Source organism: Myotis brandtii, unplaced genomic scaffold, assembly GCF_000412655.1.
Source record: "Myotis brandtii unplaced genomic scaffold, ASM41265v1 scaffold871, whole genome shotgun sequence".
Lineage (NCBI taxonomy): Eukaryota > Metazoa > Chordata > Mammalia > Chiroptera > Vespertilionidae > Myotis > Myotis brandtii.
In genome coordinates, this window is record NW_005371555.1 from 889372 (window position 1) to 904774 (window position 15403).

The 15403-nt window shown below is 36.9% G+C and overlaps 1 protein-coding gene across 1 annotated transcript in view; it reads left to right on the forward strand.

Annotated features, from left to right (window-relative positions):
• CAAP1 (caspase activity and apoptosis inhibitor 1) overlaps window positions 1-13176 on the forward strand; it is a 25789-nt gene extending 12613 nt beyond the window's left edge. The window contains exons 4-5 of the mRNA XM_014532295.1: window positions 1710-1783; window positions 11748-13176. Coding sequence (XP_014387781.1) covers window positions 1710-1783; window positions 11748-12094 — 421 coding nt within the window. The 3' untranslated portion in view covers window positions 12095-13176. The remainder of the gene's footprint in view (window positions 1-1709; window positions 1784-11747) is intronic.
• The last annotated feature ends 2227 nt before the right edge of the window (window positions 13177-15403 follow it).

Genomic DNA, 15403 nt, shown 5'->3' on the forward strand with positions numbered 1-15403 from the left:
CCCTGCTCTGTGTGTGACAGGGGGTGGTGCTGCAACCTCCCCATCGACCCTGCCTTGAGTGTGACAGGGGGCAGTGCCCCAACCCCCCAGTCGGCCCTACCCTGAGCGTGACTGAGGGTGGCATTGCAACCTCCCGATCCGCCCTGCTCTGTGCATGACGGGGCGGTGCCCCAACTCCCCAATCGGCCCTGCTCTGAGCCTGACCAGGGGCTGCACTTAGGGATTGGGCCTGCCCTCTGCCACCCGGGAGCAGGCCTAAGCCAGCAGGTCGTTATCTCCCGAGGGGTCCCAGACTGCGAGAGGGCACAGGCCGGGATGGGGGACCCCCCGCCCCCCGAGTGCACAAATTTTTTTGCACTGGGCCTCTAGTATATATATAAAAGCCTAAGCAACTGAATGACCAAACGACCAGTCACTGTGACACACACTGACCACCAGCGGGCAGACGCTAAACGTAGGAGTTGCCCCCTGGTGGTCAGTGTGCTCCCACAGCCAATCTCCCAGGCCCCCTCCCTCCCCTGGCCAACCACCCATAGCCCCCGATTGGCCCCGATGGCCAGTCAGGCCAAGGGACCCCACCCATGCACAAATTCGTGCACTGGGCCTCTAGTGTAGTATATTGGCTACACTCTGCCCTTGGTTGCCAAGGAATATTATTGATATCCTTGTTGAGTTCTGCCAGTCATTCTGGCATTAGACAGAAAGAAATACACAAAACAGTTATCACAGTTATAAATCTCTCAGATGATAATACCAAATTCAAATTATTTTGTAGTCCCTATTTGAGTTTGTGCTTGTATTAGTAGAGTTTTAATATGTAACAAACATGTAAGTTCTAATTATGTTGATTGGAAAGAATATTACAAACTTCTCAACAAAATTATTATGTCTTTATCTTTTGGTTATTTAAGGAATTTGTTGTTACTAAGTAGATAGTTTAAGTAGGAAAATTTCCTAAATACTTTTAGTGTATTAGTTTTAGGGTGTGTATGTATAAAAATTCTCAGAAGATAATGGGTATTTATTTTAAAGAAAATAGCCATTTTGAATATATGAAATTCATTAATTTGACTTTTGCTGAAAACTATTTGTAGTATCAATATTAAGATGATATAATACCCTCTAAGAAGGAACACTAGTTTAGTTTGCAGCTCTGTTGCAGAACATGGTGAATCAAAACTTTTTTAGGGCATGATCTTACACTTAATCTATATGTATTTTCCATTTGGGTTACAAAATTAGGTGAATATAAAATAATTTGAATTCCAAAGTGCTCATTAAACTAGCAGTTGAACTTGATAAATTATTGGATTCATCTGCGACTTATTTCTTCATTAGCTACTGTGCAGGGTATTAGAAGGGAGACAACATTATCTCCACATTCCTTTCAGGTTTGCCCCTTGATTTCACAGAGAAGTATACTGCTTAAATTGGTGGTAGTTTAGAGCTGCTCTTTCTGACCCTTGTGTACATGTTTCTGAGTTGCCAGAGTACACTAAATCAGCGGTCGCCAACCTTTCGGACCTCACGGACCATCAGTGGTCCGCGGACCACCGGTTAGCGACCGCTGCACTGAATGGTACCCTGGGGGTGTAGAAAATTCAGTGTGCCTTTCCAAGTGTCTAACTTAATTCTTGGATATTGAGCTGTAAATATTATTTGATTGACTGTAGTTTTAACAATTGTTTTTATTTATTTTTATTCCTCAGCCAAGACATCTGTATAGATTCTTCTTCATCCCTGAAAGAGAACAAGCAACCTGAAGGTCTGGAATTAAAACAAGGTATGAATCAAGTACTTAATTTTTATATGGCATTTACCTGAAGATTATAAGCACTAATAATACATTTTCAGCTCACCTTATTTTACAGATAGATGACAGAAAAGTTTATTTGATTCAAGATCAAAAGAGTAAAGAATACATCCTTTATTTCATGAGTCCTTCAGCCCCAGAGTGGTTCTGCCTTAGTGATGTGTAGTTACAGAGGCCACCAGAAAGTTGTCGTCTTAAATAGTTTTAATTTGATGATCTCTCTTACATATCCTTAGTTGTAGATATCAGAGATATGTTAACTGGTAGCTGTGGGTTGTATGTGGAAAAAAAGAAATCTTATGGGATAACTTACTCTCTTTTTTTTGCAGAGATGTCTTCTCCTTGTTTACTTTCTTCCTTATTTATTGTTTTCTATACGTTGGTATTTTTTGACATCACCATTTACCAGAAGTAAAGTGGCAGTTTGTGGTTTATTTGAGCCAAGTAGATAATAGGGGCTAATCTTTTAGATATATATTTTTTGTTTGTTTCTTCACATCCTCAATGGGAAAATTGAAAGTAAAAATAAAATTTTATTACTCAAAAATCACATTTTTCCTTTTTCCTGCTAAAAATACTTCAGAGCAGTGATAACCTTTTGCAGCCAAGAGGATTGTAATATTTATGATGTAAGCAACTAATCTTTGATAACTTAGAATAGTTTTTTTTAAAACTTGAGTTATAAGAACTTATTTCATGGAGAGAATCAGGTTATCAATTTATTTAGGCAGAATTTTTTTTAACTGTGGTCTGTTACTAATGCTTAATTAACAAATTGAAAAGGTGTTGGATAATGAATTTTGTGATTCTTTCAATTTATATAGAGAGAGAACAAAGCCTAGATATTCTGTAATTCTAACTTATGTACTGTTGAGTTTATAAATATTTCTGATTGACCTTGAGAATACCATTGCTTTTCAGAAGTCCTCTTTTTGTTAGCCAGACGAAATTATGTCTTTGTATTCTGACTACTTCCGAGCACCCCCCACAGACATAAACTCAGATTCATAGTTTTCATTTACATTTATTTGCCATATATAAATAATGCAAAGCACACATCACTTTCATAAAATGTAGTCATAGTCTTATAGCTCTTGCACCATTTATCTGTGTAATTGGACAACATTGTCGTTGCTTCTGCCTTTGTTTTTACTCTGCATCAGATGAGCAGGCAGTGTGGCGGTTATGCTGCTGGACCATCTGTGGAGAGAAGAATGTCATATAAAGGACAGAAAAAAACCGGAGTGGTCAGGCTGATTCTAGGGAAGAAAGAATGGAGACCTCTTTGTACAAAGTAGCCAGTGCCGCCCTCTAAGGGAAGATGTTTTTCTGCTCCCATGTTCAAGCACCTGGAGTCATTAGAACTCCCTTCCCCGTGTCAACAGCCTGTTTTGCTTTGGTTTTCTTATGGTAACTTCAGTCATTTGAAACCCAGCCATGGAGACAAAGAAGGAGAGAAAAAGGACTCAGAGTAGCCAGATACCACAAAACTTTTATGCATAGGAGGTTTTATAGGCCACTTCGGCTCTCACTGAGGCATCAGAACTGTCAAAAACACAGGATCATCAGTAAGTGACAGTAAGCAGAGGTGAAAAAACCTTGAGATCAGAGCACATTAGATCCATTTTGCAATACAGTTCATGTTGTGACCAAATCTGTAGGAAATGGTTAAACTGAATTTCAACTCTTTTTTAAAGGAAGCAGGGAAATAAGTCTTCTAGAAAAATGTCTACAAAAATGATTAAAATATAAAATGTTTTATTGTGTAATGGAATAAACATAAATTACCTAGACGATTCAATTATGTAGAGCTTGTCCCAGATAAATATTTGTATAGCTGAAATCTGAACCAGCTAATAAGTAACTTGCTTGGAAATAGAAATTCTGGTAGGCTCAATACAGATTATTGCCTTTTTTCTAAATGAATTAATGTGGCCTATTTTTAATATGCAAAACTTTCAAAATTGATTTAATATTTTCTCTAACTTTTTTTGCACAGCTAGCTATTCTTGCTCACAGTGAGCTCAATAAAAACAATATAATGCTTTTTGTGAATGCATTGTCATTTTATTTAATGGTTTGGCTGTTTAAGAAAATTCATTGAAGCTTGCTTACTAAAGTAACCCTTTGTTCAGTAGACCAAAATGTAAAGCAGCATTGAATTTTCCCTTTGCTCTTTCAGAATAAAATAAATCTTACTGTACGGCCTATTAATGGTGTATGATGCTGACAGGTTATTTAAATTACATTTTCATTTTTTTTCAGCTTCTAAAATATTCAAATATTGTTAAGTATTAACTATGAATTACTTAAATTGAAATTGGCATTTCTTTGTTTAGTACTGGTTTTATTGATTTTGTTGATAGGAAATAACATTTATAAAACTGGTTTTGCTAAAGATGGGTATAGATTATACCCTGACTTCTGTCACATTTTAATAAAGGATTAATATCTGAAGATTCACCTTCCATGTGCAAACATTATTGAAATATAAATATAATCTACTGGGGACTGATTGGTATTGTAGTAAAATAGAAATTCTGTTGAGGTTATTTTCCTGAGTCATTCATTTTTAGCAAGAGAGCAGTTGTAGAAGAAACACCAGATAGAGTTTTGCTTTTTGTCTTTAGCATAGCTGTGTTTGTATACACATGCACATATACATATGCAAGCTTGAGATCTTATGTTAATTTCTGGAGGATTTCAAGGCTTGTATTATTGAAAAGATTTTGTTCAGCTTTTAAAATAATAATGGTTTATATAAATTTCCTAAATTAGTTATTTGTGTTGTCATTAAAATAAAAACTGCTATTTGTTAAAGGTAGAAAATATTTTTAAAATATCAAATCTCTGCTAATATTAATGAGTTTTTCTATTATTTATCTAAATAAACTTGCTTAAGACATTCAGTAATATTAAAATAATGATCTATATTCAAATTGTTGCTGTAAAGTTTACAATTGGGGAATATGTGTAATTTTGCAAATTATTCCCCTTTGTAACTTTAAGAATTAAGCTCTTGTCCTTGGAAGTTGTTAGGGTAAAACTTTTCTTTTTAATCCTGACCCAAGGATACTTTCCCATTGATTTTTTTTTTTTTTAAGAGAGTGGAAGAGAGGGAGTGAGGGTGGAGAGAGAGAGAGAGAGAGAGAAAGAAAAAACAAAAACAAAACATAATTGTGAAAGAGATACATTGATTGGTTGCCTCCTGCATGCACCAGGGCCGGAGCATGGTATCCAGCTTGCAACCCAGGTGTGTGCCCTTGATTGGGAATCAAATTGGAGACCGTTTGGTATGTGGGCTAACACTATAATCGCTGAACCACATCGGCCAGGGCAGGATACATTTTTTTTTTTTTATTATACATGAGAAATACCTAAGTTAAACGTGGGTATTTAGGTTGAAGATAAGTTGAAATCACTTGAAAATATTTGAAGGTCTGCCAAATGGAAGAGTGATTAGGCTTGCTCTATATTGCTTTTGAGAATAAAACTAGGGCCAGCAGATAAAGTTATCATTTGAATATTTGACATAATCACAAGTAACAGAAAATGCAGTGGGCTGCCTTCTGAAATACATTCCTGTTGCTGAAGGTGTTTGAAAACAGGCTATAATAAACGGCCACTTGGTGACACTGTTGTAGAGCTGACTGGAGTAAATGTTTGGCTGTTTGGCCTTGATCTTGAAGTTCTTTTCTAGCTGTCAGATTCTGTAAACGCCAGTGCCTAGTGCAGTGCCTTCACTTGGGAAGAGCGCGTAATAACTGGTTTCTTAAATTGTTTAATGGAAGCAGGATGAAATACACAATTTCTTTCTAACTCTGCATTTTGTTATTCTATTAGAGGAAAAGATACTTGATTTAAAATGTCTTTAAATTATATGATGGTTCCTTGGAATGCATACATATGAGTATAATCATAAAAATAAATATGCAACCATATGGCATATAAAATTATCGAAATCAATAAGGTGTGTACTACTTCTTATTCTGAATCTTTTACATTAGTTTTCTCAGGCAGAGTTTTGTTGTGCTTAGGCTCAGATCTGGCCACTTTTTCTTTTTTATTCAGATAACATTGGTTTTTAACAGCAATTTTCAACCTTTTTCATCTCATGGCACACATATATTAATTACTAAAATTCTGCGGCACACCAAATAGATTATATTTTCCCCCCGATCTCACAGAAGAAAAAGGTATAATTTTCATTCATTCACATTGGACAGCTATTGTTGTGTTGGCTGTTGTCATTTTTTTATTTGACAATCTAAGGGAAAAGAGGTCAGTGCCCCTGACTAAATAGTCAGGTATTGCATGCTTTAAAAATTCTTGCAGCTCACTGATTGAAAATCTCTTGTTTTATAACATTTTGTAAGTTTCAGATATACAGCATTATAATTTGACATACTAGTTTTTTTTTAAAATGTAGTTGCCTCATGCAATTATATTTTGGCCTTCTATTTCACGAGTTAGTGAATTTATCTTTGAGAATTATCTTCTTAATAAGAGCTTTAAGAAATTGAAAGTTAGACTTTTTTAAAAAAATATATTTTATTGATTTTTTACAGAGAGGAAGGGAGAGAGATAGAGAGTTAGAAACATCAATGAGAGAGAAACATCGATCAGCTGCCTTCTGCACACTCCCCACTGGGGATGTGCCCGCAACCCAGGTATATGCCCTTGACCGGAATCGAACCTGGGACCTTTCAGTCCGCAGGCTGACGCTCTGTCCACTGAGCCAAACCGGTTTCGGCGAAAGTTAGACTTTTAATAAGGAAAAAATGCACCCAGCGGGTGTGGTTCAGTGGTTGAGCATCAGCCCATGAATCAGGAGGTCATGGTTCAATTTCTGGTCAGGGTACATGCCTGGATTGTGGGCTCGATCCCCAGTGAGGGGCACTTGCAGGAGGGAGCTGTGTCTCTCTATCGATGTTTCTCTCTATCCCTCTCCCTTCATCTCTCAATTAAAAATTATATATATATTTTTAAAAGGGGGTAAAATAACATTACCATTGTTTAGTAAAGGTATTGAATATAAAACTACATGAGACCATTTGAATCCTTAAAGTGAGGGATAAATGGAAAAACCCAATTAATTTTCGTTCTTGTTGGTGCTGTTGTTCTAAGGTAGTACTGACTAGGGGAGGCAAAACTGAGTAAGTAGAGGGACTAGAATAAAAAGAAATGAATTTGCAGTTTTAATGTTGAATTTTGCTAAAAAGAACTTCACAGCCAATAGCTCAAAGAATACATTTATATAAAATTTAAAAGGTAGAAAAAAATGCCACCAGAGAGACTTTTATTGCTTTGTAAAAGAAGAGAATAAAGATTATCAGCTAATTAAGCAGCATTGGTAGGCCAAGAGTTTTCCATGCCTACCGTGTACGTACTGCCGAGTAACTTTCTGGATTGGCAGATGTTTTGTGCTGCCTCTTCCTTTGTATGTCTAAATTGCAGGCATGAGCGCTAGAAAGCTGAGGGAGACTGGGAAGAAAGTGTTACAGGGCTGCCTGGTGTTGGAAGCAGAGAAGCATATGTACCACTGGTAAAGTTTGAGTCTAATTCCTTTATTCCTAACCCTAGTTGCCTCCTTGAGCAGCTGCATTCACAGAATGCAGCTTCTCAAAAGGAGTTAACTTCTTTAAAGGATTTCAAACACTGTTCTGGGAAAATGCTGTCCAGTTCGGTAATTGTGAAGCAAAGAGTGGTGTAACCATCAGTGCAACTTAAGAATTTACATTTCTTTTCTCATTCCTTTGAGCTTTTCACAAGTTATTACCAACAATGACACCAAATGGGATCATCCTTCCTTTTATTTTTTTTAAGATTTTTAATTAATTTTTAGAGAGAGAGGAAGGGAGAGAGAGAAACATCAAAGTGAGAGAGAGACATAAATCCTGTCTCCTGAACCGCCTTCCTGGGATCGAGCCCACAACCTGGGCATGTGCTCTGACCCAGAATTGAACTGGCAACCTTTAGGGTGCATAGGACGACGCCCAACCAATTGAACTACACTGTCCAGGATCTCCCTGTGTTTTTAAATTTAATTTAATATTTTCCAACTCTCTGCTTTTTAATTTGTCTCTTTCTATGAGTAGCAGGTAAAGGAAAGGGTGAAAATTACATTTTCTATGGCTGATTAGCCCACACTGTTTTTGTACCCTTTGAAAGCCCCTCTGTTGCAATTAAATACGATACTTTTCTAGATTTAAAAAATAATAAACTAAACTGGCAAGGCTTTTAGATGCATAGTGCCTTACGTGTTTTGTCAAGAATGAAATTACAAATAATTTGATTCAGTATTTTGAGAGAAGTGTTAATTTTCATGTGTTTTTGTGTTTTACCCATTTTAAACATTCTATTTCATAGGCTCCTAGACATACTCTTAGGGCAGCTGCTTTGGCGGTCACAAACTCCAAACCTTCATCAGATGTTTGGATCCCCTCGGAATCCTCTGTGCTTTATCTAGTTCATTGGGAAAAGTACCTTCTTGTGTAGAAGTGCTCCTACCAAAGGAAAGATAGTCAACATTAGGCTTGCAATCAGATTTTGTTATCAGTTCCTGACCCTTTTACACATCCCCCACCATTAGTCTATGATTTAATTAGCAGTTTTGGTTGCCACATCATATAATTGATTTATGTTGAGCTTACAGATAACAGACTTTAATTTTTTAAAAATTATTATTTCTTAGTTTTTTGAAATAGCTTTAGAGTGTCTATATACTCACTCACCACCTCTTCTCCCAGTTTCCCTTATAATATTTTGCATTAGTGTGGAAAATTTGTTATAATTGATGAGTCAGTATTAAAACATTGTTATTAACTAAAGTCCGTTGTTTACATTAGGGGTCATTCCTAGGGTTTTATATTCTATGGCTTTTGATAACTGTATAATAACATGTATCCACCATTACAGTACCATTAGAGTATAGTTTCACCTCTTCATCCTTCCCCCGGACTCCTGGCAACCACCCATCTTTTACTGTCTAGTTTTATCTTTTCTGGATATCATACAGCTAGAATCACAGAGGATGTAGTCTTTTTACAATGGCTTCTTTCACTTGTCAATGTGCATTTGAGGTCCTTCCATGTCTTTTTGTGATTTGATAGCTCATTTCTTTTGTTGCTAAATAATTTTCCATTGTCTGGATGTACTGCACTTTGTTTATCCGCTGACCTATTGAAGGACATCTTGTTTGCTTCCAAGTCATGAATAAAAGCTGCTACAATCATTTGTAGGCAGGTTTTTGTGTGGACATAATTGTAACTCTGGGTAAATACCAAGTTTAGTTTTGTAAGAAACAGTCAGACTGTCTTTCAAAGTGCCACACCATTTTACATTCCCGCCAACAATGAATGAATTCCTGTTCCAAATTCTTGCTAGCATTTGGTGCTCCATTGTTTTGTATTTTGGCTGTTGTTATAGGTGTGTAATGGTATCTAGTTTTATTTTGTAACACTCTAATGGCATATGATGTTGATTTTCTTCTCATATGCTTTGCCATCCATATATCTTATTTGGTGACTTGTCTCGTCAGATCTTTTCCCTATTTTTAAATTGGGATGTTTGTTTTCTAATTGTTGAGTTTCAAGAGTTCTTCTATAGTTTGGATTTCATTCCTTTATCAGATGTGTTTTGCAGATATTTTCTCTCAGTCTGTGGCTTGTCTTTTCATTGTCTTATTATTTATTCATATTTACACATACTTTGTAGGTCTATGTATCTTACATACTGTATTTATTCAGGTGGCTTTAAGAGACCTATGAGAAGAAGATATACTCAGCCTGAACCAACATTCTAATCTGTGAAGCTTGTGGTCATTCTGATTCTGTTAAATTGCGTGCCGCATAGAAATCTCTAAGACATACGCCAGGGACCGCACGTTTTTGGGCAAATTGCACGTTATTTAAATCATCATAACTACAGATCATAATGCACTTTAGGTGTTGTTTTTCAATAATTATAACATTTTTATTTACAAAAACAATTAAACAATTAAAGTTCCTAGTACTTTTTTAACGTATGGTACTGCGTAAAACATTTTCCTCTATGAAGAGGGACCAAACAAAATTTACGTAAGTATCTAGATTCACTCCTTTTTCCATGGGGGGCACAAACTCTGCAGGCTCTCGTAGGAAATGTTTTCTTTCCACTTGCTGGAATACATGTAGGTTCATGCTGCTTCATATCACCTGACAACCTTTTGGGTGGATCTTTACGAGGTGCTCTCCTTGCACCCCCAGGGGAAGGGCTGGACAGATTTGTCTCTGGTTCCGGAGAGCCTTCATTATTGTCATCCGTTATCCAGTCTCTCGCCACCGATAGCAGAAACTGTTTATACTTCATTTTTGCTTGTGGATTGAGGACGTTGTACTCTCTAAATGAATTGGCAGTGAGAGGACCCTATCCTTTCATTAGTCCGAGGCTTGAACCTGGCCAAAGCACTGTAACCGCGCCCCACAGTGGACAAGACAGTGTGTTGACATCTAAGGTCCATAACAGATGGCGCGTGAAAAACGAGAACACTCGTGAGCGGTCCTTAACCGATGGTGCGCGAAACACGAGAAAACTCCTGAGCGGTACGCAGTGTGTTAAGATCTGGGAGGCAGAATAGAATGTTTAAGTGCATAGATTTTCAAAATATACTCAGGTGTGACTTTGCTTCTGCCATTTTAGTTTTGTGAACGAAGTTACTTAAACTCTCTGCCCCTCAGTTTCCTCATTTATGAAATGGGGATAATAATTATGAGTGTCTAATATTATCTTGGCATAAAAGAGTTATAGAGAAGTGCTTAGTAATAGTAAGTGCTCAATAAATATTAGCTCTTGTAATTATTTCTACCATCATTATTGTTGTCATTAACGCTTTCTGCTTCATCCCCTCTGTATCATCCTGGCTGTCTAATTGGTAAAATTGTTTCTATATTGAATTATAGTTTGCATTTATGTAACTTTTACTTATTGGTCCTTTTGTGTCCTTTGGATTATGAAAAATACCTCTTCTGAATGATGTCTCTTTGACTTTTGAAGCTGATCCCTTCTATTATCAGAATTTCTTCATTGATCAACCTGTTTTGTAAATAAGTTTTCCTTATCATAAGGAAGTTAAGAAAGTTAACATTTTGGGGATCGTAACTTTTAAAATATATTAGAATTTAAAAGATAAATAAATTGAAGGTATAAATGAGCACTCAGAGTTGTAAATGACACCTGGATTTGAGTGATGTCCAAGGCCCAAGTGGCTGAGAGCTATAATCTGCATTTATATTCACTTGTCATCAGTTATAGAAGTTTTATAACAAATGCATTTAAAAAAATTATGGTGTACTAACTTTATTAATTAAAATCCTCTTGATGAAAACGTATTTTATCTTAGAAAATGGCCTTAGGCATTCTCTTTTAATTTATTGGTTTAGAACAAAGTGTTTGAAAAAGCATATGAAAAGATTTGGGATAATTGCAATGTACATGGGGTCCAGCTTACTAATGATTTTTTCCTTTTTTTTGTAGTTTATAAAGCAAAGTATTTTAAACTCTTTCTAGAATGGAATTTTGCTTCAATAATAAGCAGTACCCTATCCCCAAAGGGTTTCCAATGTCAGTTTTCAATTTGTAATGTAGAAGCTTCACTGTGGTGTAAAGTTTTACGATATTTTATTTAGGAAAAAAGATCACAGAACTCCATATAATGGTATAAATTTCCCAATGCTTACATGTTTTAAATTGGAATGAAAAATACATTAAAGTTTACATTAAATTATATCTGTTTTCAAAGTGGAGGAGTCAGTGGGATGGGGGATTATAGAATATGTTTGGGACTCCATGGTGGGAGGTGTGGGTCAAAGAAGCCCATTAAGCATAAATAGAAAGGAAATTTTGACTAAGGCAATTAGATTACATGGTTCTTTCCCACTTTTTTTGTTTGTTACAGGCAAAGGGGAAGATAGTGATGTTCTCAGTATAAATGCAGATGCTTATGACAGCGACATAGAAGGCCCATGCAATGAAGAGGCAGCTGCTCCTGAGGTCCCAGAAAATACAGTCCAGAGTGAAGCTGGTCAGATAGATGATCTGGAGAAAGACATTGAGAAAAGTGTGAATGAGATTCTGGGACTGGCAGAGTCTAGCCCAAAGGAGCCCAAAGCAGCTACCCTAACTGTTCCTCCACCAGAAGATGTTCAGCCTTCTGCACAGCAGCTGGAGCTGCTAGAACTTGAGATGAGGGCAAGAGCCATTAAAGCCCTGATGAAAGCTGGTGATATAAAAAAGCCAGCCTAATTATTTAATTTGAACCTGAATTTTAGGTGTGTTTGAACAAAGCCACATGATATGACTTTGTATCTGAAATTTATTTGGGTCTTACATGATATTTCTCATGTAACCCTTGTTAGATAAACTCAATCTAGACCTAAAATGCCTATGGCTATTTTTGTTGATGTTACTTTTATATTATATATGTGTTATTGTTTTATGAGTTCATGACAAATATTGTTAGATAATTGGATACTTTGTTAGATAAGTATTTTAGCTTGTCTGCAGATTAACATCTGAAAAGCCATTAGCAGAGTCATGGTAATTTTTTTCTTAATTTTTAAATATTTTGGTACCAAGCCTAAAAGCTTAAGAAAAATTGACTAAGCATGTTGCTCTTAAGACCACCTATATTTTGCAATGAAATATTAGATTAGTGCTCCTAGATTTGTTAACAATTTAAGAATTTTAGTTATGCTCATATGCACCTTGAAAATATGTATTATCTTGAAGATATATACCTTCTATGGTTGTGGATTTACTAGTAAAAACCGAGTAACATTTTTTACTGTAAGGCTTAGAGATCTGAAATGTCTGAGAAAAACTTATTTAATAAAGAAAAAAAGGACTTAATGTAAGTCAGTTTTTAATAATGTAGAGTAGTTGCCCAGCTTTAGTTCCAATAGACAAGCCATTCTGACAGGTATTTGATTTTTATTGGACACTTTGTTGAAGTGTTTTTCTTCACTAAAAAGGGAACACGTTTTCATTTTCATTCCAAGCTATCGGGAAGAGGAGAATATTTTATCATAGAGATGTTCGTCTGCTGTTTTTGCTTGGAGATCTGATGTGCTATAATTCCATGAATTAAAAATAATAAAGACTGTCATTCTGAATTTGAAGACTTTTGATACTTTTCCAAAAGCAAAATTAATTTCAGGAAGCTTTGATAAGTCGATGTTATAATTAATCTAATTTTGTATAGTTTTTGTAAATAACTAATAGTTATGGATGCATTTTGCCCCATCACTAATTGTAGTTGTTTGATACCAAAATACATTTAGGTAGAGGCACTTAACTTAAAATAAATTGTTTTCTTTTCCCTAAAATATAAATCTCGAACTGTTGTTTTTATAGTTGCTCACAATTATAATGTATTTTATGTATAAGCCATGCTTTCCAAATATTCTATGAGGATTTTCCTCAGACACTAAACTTTCAGGGGTTGTGTTTTATAGCTGGCTTAATTATATATACACTAGAGGCCCGGTGCACGAAATTTTGCATGGGTGCAGTCCCTAGGCCTGGCCGGCCATAGAAGTGCGAGCATCTGGCGTGGAAGGGCAGGTTCCAGCTGACCTCTGGCTTCTGGGCAGCACCTGGGCCCCCGCTCGCACCTGCCTTGGCCTGGCACCGCCCACTCATCCTGCTCTCATCGGGGCCTATCGGGGCCAGCAGCGCCTCCACTGCCGCCTTCTGCCAGCACCTCATCGCCAACGCCCACCATGTTCCGCGCTGCCCCAGCAGTCGAACTCCTGGTCGAACGACCACCTGAGGGAACAATTTGCATATTAGGCTCTTATTATATAGGATTTTAGAAGGTGACTTATAGAAATAGGGAGTATTTATGGAACATTGGAGTTGCAGTTATAAATTCTTTTTGTTGTTCCTGAACAACAAATAACTTTGTCATGTTTTTTTTTCCTCCCTGAATCTTTCTGATGAAGCGGAGGCCTGCATCATTTGAAAAGCTTCTCTTAGGCTGGTAAATGTGAATATGGTTTAAGTAGTGGTTTAAATATGGTTTCTTGTAGCTAACTGCTTTAAGGGGAAAAAAAGCATTGATTATAGTAACATTTTCTGTCAACTTACACTAAAAGTTAAAATGATAAAATACTGCATAATAAACTGTAACAATGCTGCTACTAATTATAAAATGCAGTTGATGATGTGTGTGATTAAACATATGGGAGTAGGAAAAGGTCTGAGTGTTGTGTAGCTGATTAAAGTCACCACCTTCAGCATTATGTGTGCTCTATTCAGCGTGCAGGCGGGTTAGAGGACATTTGAGTAGAGTTGGTATGTGTGAGGTGGAATGAGCTGAGCAAATTAGAGGTTACTTAGAGTCCTACTTAGAAAAGCAACTTTTTATCTTACTCTTTTTTAATGTTGAAAGACAGAGCTTTTTGAAAATGAATGGCTTTAGAGAACAGGGATAAGTTTGCTCTAGACATGCCTAAGTAATGAGAAAATAACATATATTGATCTGATGCTGTTATTTAAATCATCTGCTCACAGGTATTTATTGATTACCTTTGAGGTGTTTAGTCTTCTTCAGAATCTTAAACTCAAGGATGTTACAGTATAGATTTAAGTGTAGAATAGGCTGACTAAAAAAGATATGGGTGCTACTTCCTTTTATATCTCATTCCTCCTTTCTTTGCCAAGGTAAGGAAAATTTCTAGACAATGTTCCATTAATTAAAAGAGAAAAAATTTGGCAGCCTAATTTTCCATTTAAAGCAGTCCATTTGACTAGGAACTTGGCCAAAATCTTGAATGATAGGTGGCAACTGATAATAATGGGGTCCTCTGCACTAGACCTTGGCCCACTTTTTGATGTTCCTGCTAATTTACACACTAAGATATATCCTAAAAAGCTATTACCACATTACCTATGTAACATACTAATTATGGAAAATCACCTAAACTCCTCAAATCCTTTTGTTGAGCACCATCAATTCCTTAAAACTACCAGACAATATATCCTTTTAAAATATATCTTGTTACCAAAACCTATTTTCAATAAATTATTAGATCCCAGGGCATGATTAGCTATCTGAGTAGAGGTGTTCAAAATCATTTGAACAGGAATAACAATTTGTGACAAAATACGGTGTAGGGAAAAAGTAGGTTTACAGTTAATTCTATGGAAAATCTACACTAATAAAAGAGAAAAATGGTAATTAGCGTACGACCGCTACCCTTCCCATTGGCTAATCAGAGCGATATGCAAATTAACTGCCAGTCAAGATGGCGGTTAACCGCCAACAAAGATGGCGGCTAATTTGCATACTGCAGGCAGGAAGGGACAGCGCTATTCTGCCTGCCCCACCACCATCCGGGCCTGCTATCTGTGACCCTGATGGGGGGCGACCCCTGTGCAACCCGACCCAGGGCTGGCAGGCAATACCCCAGCGATCTGCCACTGGCCAGGCCCCCAACCGGCTCTCCCTCCGGAGATCCCCCGGCACTGGCGGGAACTGCTGCCCCTCAGCCAGCAGTCACGGCCCCAACAGGCCCTTCCGCCAGGGATGAGCAACCGGAGATCCCACAG